The sequence below is a fragment of the Vicugna pacos genome, chromosome 4 (genome assembly GCF_048564905.1).
Source record: "Vicugna pacos chromosome 4, VicPac4, whole genome shotgun sequence".
Taxonomy (NCBI): domain Eukaryota; kingdom Metazoa; phylum Chordata; class Mammalia; order Artiodactyla; family Camelidae; genus Vicugna; species Vicugna pacos.
The window spans coordinates 52,113,892-52,128,473 of NC_132990.1; the positions used below are offsets into that span (position 1 = coordinate 52,113,892).

The window sequence follows — 14,582 nt, forward strand, 5'->3', positions numbered from 1 at the left end:
AAGGTTAAAGCTAGTTAACACAAAAGCTAGAATTATAACCATGATGTAAGAAAAACAAATCCTCAAAGTAATTTAACTGAATTTTTGTTGTGCTGTATTGGGTTGCTTGCTGAAGTTTGTGGTTTTCAGACCAGCTGTAACATTCCAAACCAGGCAACAGCTATCGAGGAAAGAGAATTGTATGGGGAGTTAGGAGATCAGAGTTTTAGTTTTGACTTTGTCTCTTGCAGTAAGCTTTTACTCAAGGATGGCTGCTCTCTCCCTTTCTGGCCAGGGATTCCCTAACCATAAAGCTTCATGGTCAGCAGCTTAGCATTCTCCATTCTTTAAATCCAGCCTCTTACTGTGTCCTGTCAGTTTTTGAATGTTATTTGCATTCATTTCTTAAATGTATTCATAGCCATCACTCTAGTAAATGACTTTATTACCTCACATCCTCACCTCATCTTCCCCAGCTTTAGGCCATTCCTCACATCACTGCCATAAGAACCGTCTTTCATTTTTCTGCTGAAATATTTTTGTTGGATCCTATTGAACACCTGATAAAGTTCAGCCTTCTGTTTTATGGCCCTGGCTTTATCTCTTAAAACTCACCATCAGACAATGCCACTGAAAATCAGACATTCCACAAGAATGGTTTTGAGGTTTTTCTATGGGGAAAGTAGAAGCTGGTAATAAACTGTTTACATTTCTCCACTAAAATAATTTCTATAATACTACACTTTACAAAGCTAGTCAGCTGAGTTTTATTTAAGCTCTTGAACAAGCCTGCAAGTTGTTTCCTAAAGAGCAATCTTTTTTTCCTCTTTTGTTACATTCAATTTCTTAATCTCCAGAACAGTGTCAGTCTTGCCACCTATACAGGGGTAGCCAAAGCATGAGGATTTTAATTCAGCAGCGTACGTACTCCAGCCTTTGATGGACCATTGTCCAGCTCCTGTGGGAAACTGACTAACAAGTATTTGTGAACACTCAAGAGTACATGTTTTCCGTACGTTTCTCAAGTATGAGATGATCTTGTATTAAGGTTATGACTAAAAGATGTTTACCTGGGTTTCATTAATTAACCTCTTTAAAGATATTTTCCATTTTACTGTTAAAACCCTTGCTGTTAGCAAGAGGTTTAACAGAAGAGGCCCAGTGATGAGATTTTCTACAAATTCTGTAAAGTTTACTGAATTTGCTTATTATGTTACTGAGTGGTGCTCATATAAGGAAACATGCAATAAAATCACTCATTCAGCAAGCATTTTACAAAATGGCTGTTGTGTGTTGAGTGCCATTGCCATATGTAGAAAAATATTAGACCTATAGATCTTGTAAGCCATTCAGGCTGATGAATTCCGATTCTCAAAACTAGTAAATCACAGTAAAATGTGGTACGTACCCTAAAAGAGGAATGAACAAAGTAATATGAGGACACAGAATGGAGTGACTAGCTCTGCCTGGAAAAGAAGGGGAAGACTTTGTGGAACATGTGGCATTTGAGCAGTACCCTAAAGAAGAAAATACCTGGCCGGGTTTGTGGGCTTTGAAGTGGCAGCGGGAACTACAAGTACAAAGGGTTTGAAACGTGAATGAGTACATAAAGCGTGCTTAGAGAAAACCAAGGAATTAAATGTGAGTGATGAAGATAGTTAAGTGAAAATACAGACTAGGGTGTATATATTATACACGTATATATATATATTAAATTATATACATCTAATATATGTTTTTATATTTAAATATATATATATTTAATTTAAAAAATTCTTTGTTTAAAGGAATTAATATATCACTTTGTATCAGGTAAGACTGTTATAACCCTCTGAGTTCTTCATTTTGCCTTCGTTACCAGAGACATTAGTAGCAAACTTCACATTTGCCTGAGTTCTTGGTATATTTGGTGTATTTGCTTTCCTTTCCCACATGTAAGAAAAGATTTGTGCTTTTTGCCTCTGCTGTGAGATCTCTGCTTAATATTGAATGCATGCTTTCTTCCTATCCTGTTATTCATTCCATAAATATTTATTGAAAACCCACTGAGAAAATAGTCATGAAATTTACTTTTGCCTTTTAGTGTCCAAGACCTTCATGGTCCAGTTTTTCCATCTCTGTGTGAATATTTCTTGACAGATGCAATTCAGTGGCTCCCATTTTCACTTGTGGCTAATTCTGCAATGTTTTACAACTTCATAGGTGTTAAATTATTTCACTTGTGGTAGTGTGATCTCCCCCACTAGAATGTAAGCTTCTTATAGGGCAAGAGCCATATCATCTGCTTCTTGAGAGTATTTCATAATACAAAGTATCGCGATGAGAAGGGGAAAAGAAACTACACTCCTGTATGACTCCCAGATGATGAGTGATGAGGTCATGGCACAAGTGTTCTGCTGTTTTCAGGGATACATATTGAAATGTTAGAAAGCTTTCTAAGATGTATCAACTCTTTGCTCAGTACTCACTGTTGTATATTAACATAGGAGTGAATGATGCAACGGAAGAAATCTGGAAAACATCTCTAGGATTTGGAAGTCACGAATTGAAATTTTCAGAATTTGGAGGTAAAGATATTTCTATCTCTTTTTCCAATTAAAAGTCATGACTTGGAAAAGAAAGGATATAGGACCTGAGTCACTGAAGAAATGGTGTGGGAAAGCTGAGTTTATCTCCTGTCTTACCATATAGCATTAGTGGGGTCAGAATAGCAGGGACCCAAGAAGGCTTTATAATCTGATGGTCTAGTATTGAGACAAGAGTAATGGCAGGAATTTAATTGCTCTTTCAAGCAAGCAGAAATTTGAATTAGGCAAGGGCAAGGTTTAAGTTAAGAGGTGGACATTTGACAGGATTTGAACCAAGGTTTCTAATACTCAGATTAATGTATTTGTTCCACCAACAGCCTCTCAGTGAGTTGATAGGAAAGGAGAGGAATAAAGTGCTTGGTACTTACTAATTCTCCCCTTTTTTAGGTGTTACTTCCCTTTTTTTACTCTCTAGGTTTTATTGTTCATAACAGATGGCTCCTCCTCTCTGGGTTAAGGTAGGGGCCAACAACTCAGGACTTCCTTAGCATTCCCCTCCCCGCATCCCCACCTCCCCATTGGTACCTTGCCTGTCTTACAGAGTGGTTATGAAGATTTAAAAATGTGTACGTGTTAAATGGAGCCTGACTCATAGTAACTGTACAAATGTTAGTTGCTGCTGTTATTGTTGTAACTGTTACTGTTATTTTTCCCCAAAGTTTAAAGGAAAGGCACATTAATGAAAAATTATCATGTACCTACAAGAACAGTGTTAGGGAGACACTTAAATTGAGTGGAGACTTGATAAAAATACCAAGAATTCTATAACTTTTTAAAAACACTTAGTTATTAAGAAGGTGGTATAATGATGACAGATAATTGGTGGAAAGTAAATCTTTTTCATGTCTGTTAAGAGTGACACCCAAACATGAGAATGTGTGAGATCTGGTTAGGAACTGGACGATCACACACCCCGGGTTGTCTGGGACTGTCTTGATTTACATCTCACATCCTGGTGAAACTGTTACTAATGCTCCCTATCACTCCCAAATGTCCTGGTTTGGAGGAAAAAATTACATGGTCACCCTAGTTACACAGGCAATGGAAATAAGCATGGGGTTACCAAAAAAAAAAAATCTGTGTTTTAAAAGAATTTATAGTTTCTAGGCTCAGATAAAAAAACTACATAAGGTTAGTGAGAACTTGTAGATTGATCATGAAGCACCACCAGTGATCTTTCAGGAACCAGAAAACAGAAGGTGCCAGAACACTGAACTTGGGCACAAGTCTGTAATTGAAGGGGTAAATTTGGATTCCAGAAGCCACAGAGCAAGGAATTTACCTTCTAGTTCTAGAAAATTTCTGAAGTAGACTATTCAACAATGTTTTGAATCAGAAAGAAATGCTCATTATGAAGACATGAAGAATTAAGAAGAGTAAGTCAGAAGAGAGGCCTTGTTTTTCCCTCTCACTATGTGCGTGGCCAGGGATACCCTGCTCTCTTCCTCCTCTGGGCAATGGTTAGGGCAAGAAAACAAAGCATCAGCCTTCCAAGACTGATCTGGTCTTCCCTAGGCAAGTGTACACATGGCATCAAGGGAGTGGGCATGCAGCTTCCTCCCTGGCACCCATCCCAGTAAGTAAAACGCATGACACAGCACAGACAGGCAAGTATGGGATCTTTTACCTGAGTGGCCCAGAGCTGGGAGAGAAGCATGACAGCAACACTTTGCTATTACAGAAAGATGCTAATAGAGAATGACAGCGTCTATTAATGTAATGCTCCTGGAGGGGAGAAGTTTAGGAAAGAATACAGCTTTTTCTTTTCCTAGCCAAGAAGACCACTTCTCTTGGGAAGGCTCTCCTGACCCCCAAGGCTGCACTCTATTGTAGTCGCCTTTTCACCCATTTGTTTTACTCCTAAGTTTGAGCTCCATGACACAAGAGGGAGGCTCTTGTTCACCGTTGTATCCTTAGCCTGGCAACAGTAGATTAATGCTTGCCTAATGGGGACTGTACGGCATTTTGTAAACCGCACATGGTATTTTGTCATCTCACTGTTGTCTGTCCTTCCACAAGGCGGAGTGACTAAGCTAGGGGTCAGATCTACCTCATAGAAAACGTGTGGCGTTCATGGGCAAACTTCCTGCAGCTGTGTCGGACTGCACTGCCCAAGAGGGCACTCCAGTGTCATTCTGAAAGTTCTGTATCTCCGGGTTGGTGTAAAATTTTAATGTGTTCTAGACTAAAACTCTTAGGACCCCCATAGTTAATTTAGAATATAGGATTAAAGGTGACTAGACATCAGGTAACTGAGAGTCACAGATGACCCAGCTGAGTCCATTTCAGTTACAGTGATGCTTTTTTGTCTTTTATTCACTCATTTGTTCGTTTACTTATTACATAATTGGGCTTTTTCTTTTTCATCAGAGATTAATCACTCACAGTGCTCTAGATTTCTGGGAATACAGATAGAGGTGTTTCTTGCTTCACATGGTGATATGGAAAAGGGATACATAGACTTCCAACCTTCTGTTAGACTGGGTGCCCTAGAACATGTAAATAAAGGGCTGTGGGACCACAGAGGGTGATAATCATCTTGGGCATTGAAGGATGGACAGAAGGAATTTACTATTATGCAGTGTTGGGGAGAGGGAGTAAAAGGAGCATTTTAGAGAAGCAGTTTATTTGTAAGCTGCACTTTTCCTCTTCCAGTGACTCCAAAACCTATTCTCTAAGGTCAGGCCAGCCCTTCCCCAGTGTGCTCTGCAAGAGGGAGCTTTGATGCTTCAGCCAAAAGCTAGGTTTGAGTTACTGGCACATGGATTCATATAACTTTCCATTCTGAGTTAAGTGCAATTAAATAATCTAAAGAATAACTTTAAAACTGGAAAATCTTGTGCTTCTGGTCATCTGGATTCTGAGAAAATGTTCACAATATGATAGGACAAATTGAATTAGTAAAAAGTCTCAAAAGAAATATTTTATAAATATAGTTTTATTACTTGGAAATATATACAAAAATTCAAACACAGCTAAAAAACAGTTGCCAAGCAGCGGTATTATCCATAAAACCATAGCGGTTTTAATGAACACATAGAACAGTTATAATCAGCATAAAACAGTTTAAGTCCTGAAACAACTTACTGTCTTCAGGGTCTTTAAATATTGGGTTTAAAAATGGATTATTCTTTACAGCTACTTAAATCTTCCCCCCAAATATAGTCTACTAACATTTCAGTTTGGTTCATGAGATATTTTATTTAGAAAACACCTAAAGCCATTTAACTGTAATGATTTTGAAAACTGGAATACTGTTTGTCCATTTCCAGTCTTCTATTACCGTATATTCTCCATAGTGTCTCAAAAATTCCCAGTAGTTGCTAACAAAAAGCATTTGCAACATTTAGCAGCTCTCTGGGATACTGCAGTTTGGGCCAAAGAGCCCTAAAACTCAAGGTGACAAGATCGTTTTACTTCTCATTTTTGTGATTTTGCTTATGTCATTTTGTTTTTGTCCAGGTAGACCTGATCTTACAGAGAGAAAAAAATTAAAATTGAGTTATTCTGCTTTTCCTGATTAATCCATTACACTCCTTAATCTATTCTTTTTGCCCTGACTCAGGTTTTTTAAGTCTTTCTTGGCAACTTTAGCATTTTCTGCAAATTTAAGCTCATTCTGAACTTCAACATTTCAAACACTTCTATATTTCACTTTCCTCTTTGGGGGCTTTATCATGCCAGTTTTTCCTTCTGGTATCTGTGGTCTTTGACAACTTGACTTCATCAGAAAGCTTTCTATGAGATGTTTTAGATGCCCATTCTCCATCTTCTTCTCTAGGTTCATTTAACTTTTTAAAAAATATTCAGTATTTCATCTAAAGATCGTTTTCACCCTTTTATGGTCCCCCTCAATACTGTAACAATTTTTGAAAAACTGGAAAAGGTAGTGAGCTGACAAGCAGTAGGGCCTGTTTCTAATTTTGGTTTTGCAAGAACCTGATTGTTCTTGAGTCTAGTCTAGTATACCCTCTCTTCACAGTTGAGGAGCCTGAGGCCTGGAGTAGACTGGATAAAATGAGAAGACTTCCACCTGTAACATTCTTTGATTCGTGGTTCAGAGGGGAAGAAGTCTAAACTGTGAGTGACAGATCCCTACGGAATCTCTTGTATCTGTTTCTCTCCGTCTCCGCTGTCACTCTCTTAGCTCTGGCTATTACCTCTCCTCTCCTGGACTCATTTAATCATATCTACACCTGCTGCGAGTGTTCTTTCTCAAACTTAAATATGAACATACTTCCCTGCTTGAATTTGTTGATGGATCTCTATTGGCTATAAGATACAGTACAAACCGCTTCCTTAGCTTGGCATACAAGGCTTGGCACAGTCAGCTCCAACCTTCTCATTTTCCTAGCCTCAGGCCTCCTCCCATCCCCACCCTGCACTGGCCCTCTGGCAAGAACCTATTTTCTCTAATGCATTTTGCTGTTTCACACTTGAGCTTGTTAATGACTTTTTATAAAATTGGGCACCAAGTCCTGATGATTGCTGAGCCCTTCAGGGGTGCAAAATTACCCAAGGTCATAGAGCACAGCTCACTCATTCGATACACATGTGATGATGACTACTAAGTGTCCAGAAATGCTGGACACTGGAGATACAGGCATAAAATCCAATGTCACTGCCCTCAGTGGCTTGACACTCTAGAGGAGACAGTGGCGGTGGCAGGGCTAAAGCCTAAGCCCCTATATGTATGAATGCTAAAATAAAGCCTCAGATCCACTCACTCTTTAAACAGCCACTCAGTTATTTCAGATCACAGTGAACATGTACTCCTTGAGACCTTTATAATAACTACTCTCAAACCAATTATCTGCAACCCAATTCTTAAATGTTATCTTTTGTTTATTTTTTTTAAAGCCAAATATAGGATTACAAATTTATCCCAGTCAATTGCATGTGCTGCTTTTGGTTTTGTGTGCTAGCTTAACATCTGTAGATTTTTATTCTGACCACCTCAGATTTGGTCCATCCTCTGACCTGAAGTTATTGATTAAACTCTGATATTAAAGTTACTGATTAAAAGCAATGAAGAGAACAGATTTAAGGCCCAACCTTTAGGAATCTCTGTCCTGCTTTTCTATTTAACAGTCTGGTAAAATATACTAAACATGCCCCTTACTACCTTATTAACATTTATTATTCTGAATAAAATGATGGGTAAGTCATGCATAACTAAGAATTTTAGGCTGTTTTTAAAAAATAACAATCATTAAATATCTATTATAAATATTTATTTTAAAAGAATTGGAAGATGTTACATATATTACATACTACATATAATGGCACACGTCAGCCTTTTAAGCTTAAAAATAATCTTTCCCCAAACTGGGATTGACTTAGACTCCAAGTATAAAATGACTCTTGGCCTATAGCACCAACCCAGGCTCAGAGGAAAGCCAACTGGAACCTGTCCTCTGGCATTGGGCTTCCTGATATGACACGGAGGGTCCTCTCCCTCTGGTTTTGTTCCCTGGTAGTGCTGAGGCCTGGCACGTGGACCCATTTGACTGTACACTGCAGGCCTAGGAAATCAGGGAATCTAGAGGTGGGCAGGGTCCTCTAACAATTTTACAATGGAAAAAAAAAATACGTGCCTTATTGTCTTTGTTTTTGACCTATACAACTATAACAAGACTATAAGATAGAAGAAAGTTAGAATTAATTGAAATACATTTTTTCTGCTGGTTTTTCTCTTTGGAAATTTGTGTCATGATAGGAGGAGCCTTAAAAGTCATCTAGTTCAATATTGGTAACCTAGTCCCCTAGTATCCCTCTCCTAGATTTAGGTATAATTCAAAGTTTTGAATGCCGTCCATATGCCACTTTGTTAGACAAACAGAAATTTAATAACACTTCTCATTTTCTTTTTCTTAATTCATAAGGACAATTCCTGCCAAATGTTCTGGCTTCTGGCTCTCCTCCTCTTCATACTATGTTTAAGTTATACATTAAGAGTCCAAAAATTACCACTATGGGATTTTTGATAAGGAGTATCCAACCAATCAGTAAAACACGGTACACAGTGTGACAATTTTAATTTATTCCCTCCCAAGTATTCAGAATATATACCCCCTTAGCTTTAAGAAATGTGATAATGAAAACACCAACAGAATTGATCATATGTAAAGAAAAGAAAGAAAAGCACATACTACAACAGGAAACATCCCTAAGCCCTCCCTAGTCTAGTAGTGCAAGTTAATGGTCTACTTCTGGCAATGTCACCTTTCACTTGATTTATTAAAATTTTACAGGACAGATTTAAAGCAAAGATAGGCCTTTGATTTTTATTTTTTTTTAACCCTAGCAGATTTTCTTTTTAAAGAGGCTGTATTAAATGACAATGCATTTTGAGTCGGGGAGAAAAAAATTAAAAACCCAAAACGTCTTTCAGTTTATTCAAAATAAAAATACACATAGAATTATGAAAATATAGGTTTACTATTTCCACCACGTAAGTTGATGCTGCTGTTTGAAAGGCTTGCAAATTGTTTTTCAAGTTTTTAAAGCTCATCTCGATCCCTCAATAAAGTGTACCTATGTCCGCTGGGTGCTAGTTTCTGGAAGGAGCTCTCAGGTGGACTGCTTGCTACATCTTGGACTTCCTACAAGAGAAGGAACGAAACAGTTTTATATCAATATATTTTATGGAGTTATAATATTTTAGTAAGAATATTAGATGAACGGTAATTGCCCTATAATTATTTGCTTAATAATCAAAAGCTACTATGTGTCAAGGACCAGAGTTAAGTGTGAAATCTTGCTTTCCCCATTTCAAATGCCCTTAACTCAGACTCTCCAGGGCAGGGCTGCCACAGAGCCATTAACTATGGACTTGATGCCAGTTCCTGGGGTGTGAGGGAAGGAAACAAAATACTCGATACCTGGGTGCTTTCCTAGACTATTCTGTAGAGACAGCATAACCCTAAATTGGCCTAAATGCTTACAAATGATTGCTAAGAGAATTAAAGACACCTACTCTGTAAATAGAGATCTGAATGCCTGCAGTTATCGAAACTTAGTTGATGTAAGGAGGAAAACAAACACTTCAGTACTGCAAGAAATTAGTTTCTGTAGTATTTTACTTATGCACCAATAGTAAATAAAAATATAGAGAGGAACTATAAGAGTGACTTCTAAGAATTTCACAGAAAAGACAATGTAGTCTATCCTTCATACCATGAGCTCCCCAAGAGCAAACATGTTTATTCACCATTGTTTTAACATTTCCTATAGTTCACACAGGCACATAGTACACACAGTACATGATGTACATATATCATAGTACATTCCCATTATACTGGGAGGCAAAGTGTCTAGAAATTTCCCTTTTTGGTCTCTTTCCCCAGTACATTTTTATTTTTTGCTGAGATATAATTTCAGCTTAATTAAACAAAACATGTATTACTATGAAATGTTACTATGAAATGAACATGTATTTGCCTACTATGTACTAGTATGCAAAGATGAATAAATACAAGCAGTTCAGTGTCTAAAGGAGAAGCAAAAACAAATCAGGATAATACAATAATGGAAAGCTACAGCTTTTCTTAATCTAATAAAGTACTAAGCAGGCCTACTTTGGGTTACTGCCAGCAAAGGTTTCCTGCTTCTACCACTGCTTAATTATCAAGGAAAAATCTGACCTCAGATTTCAAGGAAGAAGCACGTCATTAGATAGCTAAAGGGAACGCTTAACTCTGAACTTAATTTGACTTTTAAAGTAAAGAAAAAGTCACTTAGTTCTTATTTTTATTTAATATGGGGTGGTTCTTTGGCCAAAACAGTGGATTGAAGTTCTGGGCATATGAAATAAGAGTTTTGGTATGTATCATCTTCCCTCAGTATAATGGTAATTAATATACATGATATAAATCAATAATGCATCAAGATGAAAATTTAGGGGTGTTTAACAAAGCAGGAACTTGTACAGAAGTTACAACGTAACTTCTAACAAGTTTACTTATAACAGAAGTTAAAAGTCATAAATAATTCCCAGGTTAAAAAATATCAAGAAAATATAAAATTTTGTTGATAAATAGTTGTCAAACATTCTAAATCTCAAATGGAAAAGCTGCATTAAACCATAACTTTGGAGCATTATGAACACTGTAGCAACGAGGGCTCTTTGGATGGGTCAGCAATCATACCAGATCATTATTTTCTTTATAGTGCGGCGAGTGTCCCAGCCACAGAGGAAGGCTTGAACAATACAAAGAATCCATTGATATCTTCACTAATCTACCTGCTTCTAATTTCTACCTCTGACTTCTATATGAAGCCAACTGTATTTAACCCTTTTATAGCCATATTCCACAAAGGACATACCCAGACCACCTTAATTTATATGATCAAGAAACTAATTCTTGCAACTTTTCTGAAGGTTTAAAATTTTTAAAGGAACATATTTGTATATTATCTAGAGTCTGCTCAGAATTTCTATACAAAGGCACTCAGGAACAGAAATTTAAGGCTATGTAAGAGCTTTAGGTCCTCTTCAAGATTAACTGAAAAAGAAAAAAAAAAAAGAGTTCATACTGAAAAACAAACAAGAGTCCTACCTGTCCTGGGGCTGTATCAGTTGGGTCAGGACCGTGATGGAATTCTCTGTGCAGTTTTCCAGAATGTAAGTCAAATACAAACTGTTTGAGTTTTCCAGGAATTCTAGAACCAAAGTAAAATTAAATTTTAGCCTAAACTATTAAATTGGACTTATTTCTATTTTATCTACTTCACAACATTAAAAACAATTAAAAAAAATTTTAGTGGGGGTTGGGAAGGGATAGACTGGGATTTCAAAATGTAGAATAGATAAACAAGATTATTCTGTATAGCACATGGAAATATATACAAGATCTTATGGTAGCTCACAGAGAAAAAAATGTGACAATGAATATATATATGTTCATGTATAACTGAAAAATTGTGCTCTACACTGGAATTTGACACAACATTGTAAAATTATTATAAATCAATAAAAAATGTTAAAAAAATTTTTTACCTACAACCCCACCACCCTACCGTAACTATTAACAGGTCAAGTACATGTCAAACATTTTTACAGTTGTAATCATGATATCTAGATATTCAATTTTGTGTTCTAATTCTTACATTTATTCTATAGAAAATTTTACATGCTTACTGTAACAGATACATTAGAATCTATCTACACTTATTCCTTTATTGTTGGGCAGTTATATATTTTCCTTAATATATATAACTGAAAAAAAAACTTACGTTCTGCAAAATTACACTAAAAATAATAGGGGCTCAAAGGAAAAATAGTGTTAGGGGCTAACCACTTAAGACTATGTAGCTTTGTAACCAGAGTACTCCTAAGAGCCTATAACAAAAATATTAGCACCCTTCAGCCTCCACCAGCATCTGAACCCTGTGTCAGCCATATGATCCTATGTAACCTTAACCTGGAGCTTAGCAGTCCTCTTTTGAGATGCAGGTCTTTGAGGGCATTCACTGCCAGCAGAACCAGTTTTATCAAAACTGTCTAAACCAGGGTGTAGCTTTTTCATGTTTTTCTTAACCAGAGGGGGAAATGTCTTCACAACTTCTTCAAGCACACAGGCCGTTTCAATGGCTAGCTTAACATTGTGAAAAGCAAAACACTTCTCAAGGCTATGAAAATGGCTCTTTTTTTTTTTTTAAAGTAAGTTCTTTATATACCACTAAGGATTGTCGTTTATGATGAAAAATCTTTCTTTGGTGGGTTCAAATTACTGAGAAAAATAACAAGAACCAACACAACTCACTTCATACTTGACATCATTCCCCTAATTACCAATCATGGTGTGAGCAAATTTGCAGTACAGAAACATGCACTGTAGCAAAACAGACCATTACAAAGCTAAGCAGATTTATACATCAGCCTTTTTTCTTCATAATTATTTCCTTTTGTTGTATCTGATAAAGCAGGAGTGATGACTTAAAGAATAAGAAATTTTAACAAAGTGTGGGCAAATTATAGATATCAAATATCAATATTTACTGATACTTGTCTACTTATTTGTTCTCTGAAGTCTTGCCAATACATTTATCTTTTTTATAATCAACATTTGATTTGCTAATTTGATAAGTAAATGACACCTGCATTTGAATTTCCATTTCTTCAGAAATTAAGCATTTTTCCATTGTTGTTTTAATTTATATTTCTGCTCATATGAATTATCCTCTACCTAGATCATGGTATTTTTAAAATTCATTATATTTTAAAATAGAAACCCTCTGTTTTTCATATCTGTTACAAGAATTAAAATACAGATCTACAAACATTTTAATTCCTTCAATAGAACTGACTTTTTAAATCACTGCTTTTTTGCTAGCAGAGCTCGCTGTGTTAATATTACTAGTTTCCTTTTATCCTCTCCTGAGGTCCTGCAAATGCTGTTTCTTCTCTTCAATAACTCCCACTGTGATGTAACAGCCAATAACTTCATTGTACACCCATTTTGGCTCCCCACTAGCTCCAATGCAGTAGAGGCCAGCAGGTGCCAAATGCACAGTTTATAAATACAAATGACTGTCAGGTAGCTGTATTGATAGAATGCCTCTGAAAGGTTCTCTGGTACAGAGGAAACTGCACTTGCATCAGAGATAAACATTGAGAGGATATCAATTTAAATTTAGTCTGACATCATCCACTGCAAAGTGCTAAAATATATCCATTCAATTCAAAGAATGCAAATGATCTATGTTTAAAATAAAGCCCTTGCTAGTTTATTTTATAAGGTTCAAAAGTGATTGCAACCAATACAGTATGAATTACTTCTGCTAGTTAAGAAATAATTTATAATTAAATTTTAAATGTAACAGATTCATAAAGAACACTCAAAACAGATTTTCTCCCTCCTTGTCAACACACAGAGAGAATTGCGAGCAAAATGGCGAAGAGGAGATAGGATGAATCTGAACTGATGTGGTAGAAAAACAGATTACAAAACAGCTCTTACCTAGCTTTTGTCTAGAAACTATCCATCATTATTAGGTAACAATCAGTGAATCAACAATATATTATCCAGAAAACAGATAACATGGTTATCTGCTAAAAAGGAAAGCAAATGGACCCTTGCTGTAATAAATTCAATTATATTTTCACACTTTAGGTACCCTTTTTCCAGAGTGGCTGTATCATTTTGCAACCTTACCAGCAATGCATGAGAGTTCCAGTTGCTCCATATCATGAACATCTGGTATTATCAGTATTTTAATTCAGCCATTCTAAAAGATGTATAATGGGATCTCATTCTGGTTTTAATTTTCATTTCTCTAATGAATAATGATGTTGAGCACCTTTTCTCATGTTTATATGTCATTTGTATATCTTCTTTATATTCTAGCAGTATCTTTTGCAGAGCAAAAGTTTTTTAACTTGATGAAGGCCAATTTATCAATTTTTTTCTTTTACAGATAGTGTTCTAAGAACTCTTTGGCTAACCCCAGCTTATGAAGAGTTTCTCCTATATTCACTTGTAAGAATTTACCTTTCACATTTACGTCTAAAATCAATTCTGAGTTAATTTTTTATAGGAAGAATTTCCTTTTTTGGTATCAGGATAGTCAGGTGGTCCAGTACCATTTGTTGAAAAGATTATCCTCCACTGAACTGTCTTTGCACCTTAAAAAAAAAATCAATTACTATATTTCATGTCTATTTCTCGATTCCCTATTCTGTCTCACAGCTCTATGTACCTACTTTTTCACTGATAATGCACTGTCTTAATTATTTTAGCTTTATAGTGTCTTAAAATTGGGTAGTATGAGTCTTCCAATTTTGTTCCTTTTTCAATATTATTTTTGTTACTCTAGTTTTACCTTTCCATGTAAGTTTTAGAATGAGCTTGTATGGTCTCATTTACTCAGCAGTAAATCTAGCTGTGATTTTGACTGAGATTGCATTAAATCTATAGATCAATTTCGGGAGAACTGATATCTTAACAGAATCGAGTCTTCCAATAGATGTTTCTTCATTTATTTTGGTCGTCTTTGATTTCTTTCATCAGC

The 14,582-nt window shown here is 36.1% G+C and overlaps 1 protein-coding gene across 1 annotated transcript in view; it reads right to left on the bottom strand.

The window, feature by feature from the left end:
* Positions 1-8,588: 8,588 nt before the first annotated feature.
* Positions 8,589-14,582, bottom strand: part of ERP44 (endoplasmic reticulum protein 44) — a 72,329-nt gene continuing 66,335 nt past the window's right edge. Inside the window, exons 11-12 of the mRNA XM_072959814.1 lie at positions 11,129-11,231; positions 8,589-9,172 (exon numbers count right to left, since the gene is read on the bottom strand). Coding sequence (XP_072815915.1) covers positions 9,071-9,172; positions 11,129-11,231 — 205 coding nt within the window. The 3' untranslated portion in view covers positions 8,589-9,070. The remainder of the gene's footprint in view (positions 9,173-11,128; positions 11,232-14,582) is intronic.